The 2,980-nt window shown below is 36.3% G+C and overlaps 1 protein-coding gene across 2 annotated transcripts in view; it reads left to right on the top strand.

The window, feature by feature from the left end:
* ttc13 (tetratricopeptide repeat domain 13) overlaps positions 1 to 2,451 on the top strand; it is a gene marked incomplete in the record, with an annotated part of 30,708 nt that extends 28,257 nt beyond the window's left edge. For both annotated transcript variants that reach the window (XM_014031299.1, XM_014031300.1), the window contains 4 exon segments: positions 554 to 633; positions 1,872 to 1,950; positions 2,031 to 2,110; positions 2,185 to 2,451. In XM_014031299.1, coding sequence (XP_013886753.1) covers positions 554 to 633; positions 1,872 to 1,950; positions 2,031 to 2,110; positions 2,185 to 2,299 — 354 coding nt within the window.
* Between the last annotated feature and the right edge of the window lie 529 nt (positions 2,452 to 2,980).

Here is a 2,980-nt window from a genome sequence, read left to right on the forward strand (position 1 = left end):
CCCGGCCCGCCGAGACCGGGGAGTCTGGGTCCTCCGGAGGACCCGTCCTGTCGTTTTGGACACAGCCAAAAAGATTAGTAGCAAAATGCTAGCTAAAGGCAAAATGTAGCAAAAAGCTAGGTAAAAAAATAAAAGCTAAATGTAACATAACAGAGGCTAAACCTACGGTAAAATGTACTAAAAATCAAAAGTATCGTCTAAGAGGAAAATGGAGGCGGTTTGAAGCAGATTTGAAACAGTTTTTGAAAGAACTGAAGAGATAACTTATAAACATCTGAATGAGCTGAACTTTTGTCAGATTACACAAGTTGTTTCCTTTCTGTTGGCAGCATAAAATATATATTAAACAATATTAAAGCCATGAAGTTCTGATGATGTTTGGACCTTATTTCTTTTGGTCAGAACTCAGAGTTTATAACTAATTTCATCCAAACAAATGGTGTTTAATTAAAGCTCCTCAGCAGATTAACTGTCCTCTGAAACATGTGAAAGTTCAGCCTGCAGAGAGGCTTTGTTCAGCCTGACTCCTGACTGCAGCTCTCATCTTCTTCAGGACGCAGAGGCCGTTTGTAACTTGATCCTCAGCTTGGTTTATTACTTCTGCAACCTCATGCCTCTGTCCAGAGGGTCCAGGTGAGTCCAGTACAAGCTGCCTGACTGTTAATAATAACAATAATAATAATAAATCAATAATAACAATAACAACAATAAAAATAATAGCTATAATAACAACAATAATAACAACAACTAGAGAAATTGCATTTCCTGTGAAAACGACAGTTTGAATGCTTCTTGCTGAAAACTTCAGCTGAAAGCTGCTGAAATTGAGCTGAAAATATCTAATAGGAAAAGTGTTAATGTGAGATTACTTTGAAAAACTGAAAGAAACAAAAAAGCCTGACTTTGTAGAAAAACATTAAAAAGAAGCACAAATCAGGTGAAAACAGCTAAAAGCTAAGAGCTAAAATAGCTGAATAGAGCTGAACACATCTGTAAGAAAATAGCACTAGATAGCAGTAAAAAAGTATTAAAAGTAGAAAAAGGCAGAAGAATAGCTAAACTAGCATAACGTAGCTAAAAGCTAAAGGTAGCAGCCACAATTTGAAGTCAGCACCCAGTTGAAATAGTTATAGTTGAAAAATAACAAAAACAGAAAAAAGCAGAAAATCACATAAAAATGATCGTTTGTAGTAAAATAACTAAAACAGCTGAAATTTTCAGTAAAACAGCTAAAAAGTAGGTTGAAATTATTTAATTAGCATAAAGAGGACAAGTTTGCTAACCTTAGTTGAAAAAAGTTGTAATGGCTACAAAAAATGTGTATTTAGCTTAGAAAATCTAACCTTAGCTAATAGCAGCTAAACATTAGCTAAAGTTTCAGCAAATAGTTAAATACAGCAGAAAGCATCTGTAAGAAGCAGAAACAGCACAAAGTAGCAGAAAAATCAGAACAATAACAAAGAAGCAGAATTTTAGCTGAAATTGCAGAAAAAAGCTAAAATTAGCAAAAAAAAGTAGCTAAAATTAGCACAAGAAAGTGAAAAATAGCATAACCAGAACAAAATGTGTAAGGTTTTGTAAAAATTAAAAATCATTTTAAATTAATTGAAGGACGTTGAAAACAGCTCCATTCATTTTCAGTGGCAAAAAAGTGGCTAAAAATGTGAAACAGCTAAAAAATTATAAATAGCTGAGATACCAAAAGTCACCGCCCCCGTCACATGAACGAGCTGAACGTTTTGATGTATGAACTGTTGAAATGGACAAAAACTGTGGAACGAGTTAGATGCTGACAAACTGATCTCAGCAGTGTGTGTGTTGTGAAGCGACACACAATAAAAGCRGACATGACAACAAATGTGTGTCCTCAGTGTGGTGGCGTATTCAGTGCTGATGGGAGCCCTGATGGCCAGTGGGAAGGAGGTGATTGGTCGGATCCCAAAAGGAAAGGTAAATAACCTGTACAGAGTAATGTTGGTCTGCCTCTGCAGCCTGGTTTAAACTGGTTTCTTTGTGTTTAATGGTTCCAGCTGGTGGACTTCGAGGCCATGACAGCACCAAACCCAGAGAGCTTCAGTAAAACCGCCAAGAGCTGGATGAACCTGAAAAGGTGGAGGAAAAAAAAGAAAAGATTTTGTTTCTTTAATCAGCGGCCTGATCTGACCTCCCTGTGCTCCTCCACAGTTTACCAGGTTGGTACCGAAGTCTTCCGTCTGTAGCGGAGACCTTCCCGTCSATCAGAACCATGATCGAGGTCCTCAACACGGACTCATCCTCGCATTGTCCAAAAAAGTCTTAACACCTCTTCTAAAAACATTATTCTACAACCCAAACAGCACAGGTGGAGAAAATCAAAAAATATCAGTACAGACGCAGATACTTTGATTTAAATTTAAATATAAAAAGCCGTCTGGTTTTTGTGTATTTCAGGAAGCAGCCGGAGTTTAAAGTTAAAAGTAAAGTTTCTTTTTTTTTTAATCAAAATTAATTATTGATCTGATTTCCTTTACCAAATAAAAAAAAACATGCTTCATTTTCATATAAAATTTGCTAAAAATGCTACACTCTTAAAGTTAGCATTAGCATAGCATTAGCATTTGGTCTCAAACAGAACAACTAGAATTAACTTAAAATCAATTTGCACACTTTGCTAATTGTTGAATATAAACATAACATACCGTATTTTTCGGACTATAAGCTGCACCCACCATTTAAAAAAAAACCCGCGAACATTAACATTTAAGCCGCAAATTTGTCGTCAAAAAAGTGAATTCATCATCAAAACATAAAAAGCAAACCTTTAGCAATTAAAGTTCAGAGGAATACGGTTCATTTAACTGACCTTATTTTGGTAGTTTTCTTTAACAGTTTCTGGTCCAACAAAAYGTCTCATTCATCGTCCTCCGGCGCACTGAAACCATCGAAGTCCTCCTCTTCAGTGTCGGAGTTAAACAAGCTGAGAAAAGCTGCGTCACACAGC

This window comes from Austrofundulus limnaeus, unplaced genomic scaffold (assembly GCF_001266775.1).
Source record: "Austrofundulus limnaeus strain Quisiro unplaced genomic scaffold, Austrofundulus_limnaeus-1.0 Scaffold1219, whole genome shotgun sequence".
NCBI classification, from domain to species: Eukaryota; Metazoa; Chordata; class Actinopteri; order Cyprinodontiformes; family Rivulidae; genus Austrofundulus; species Austrofundulus limnaeus.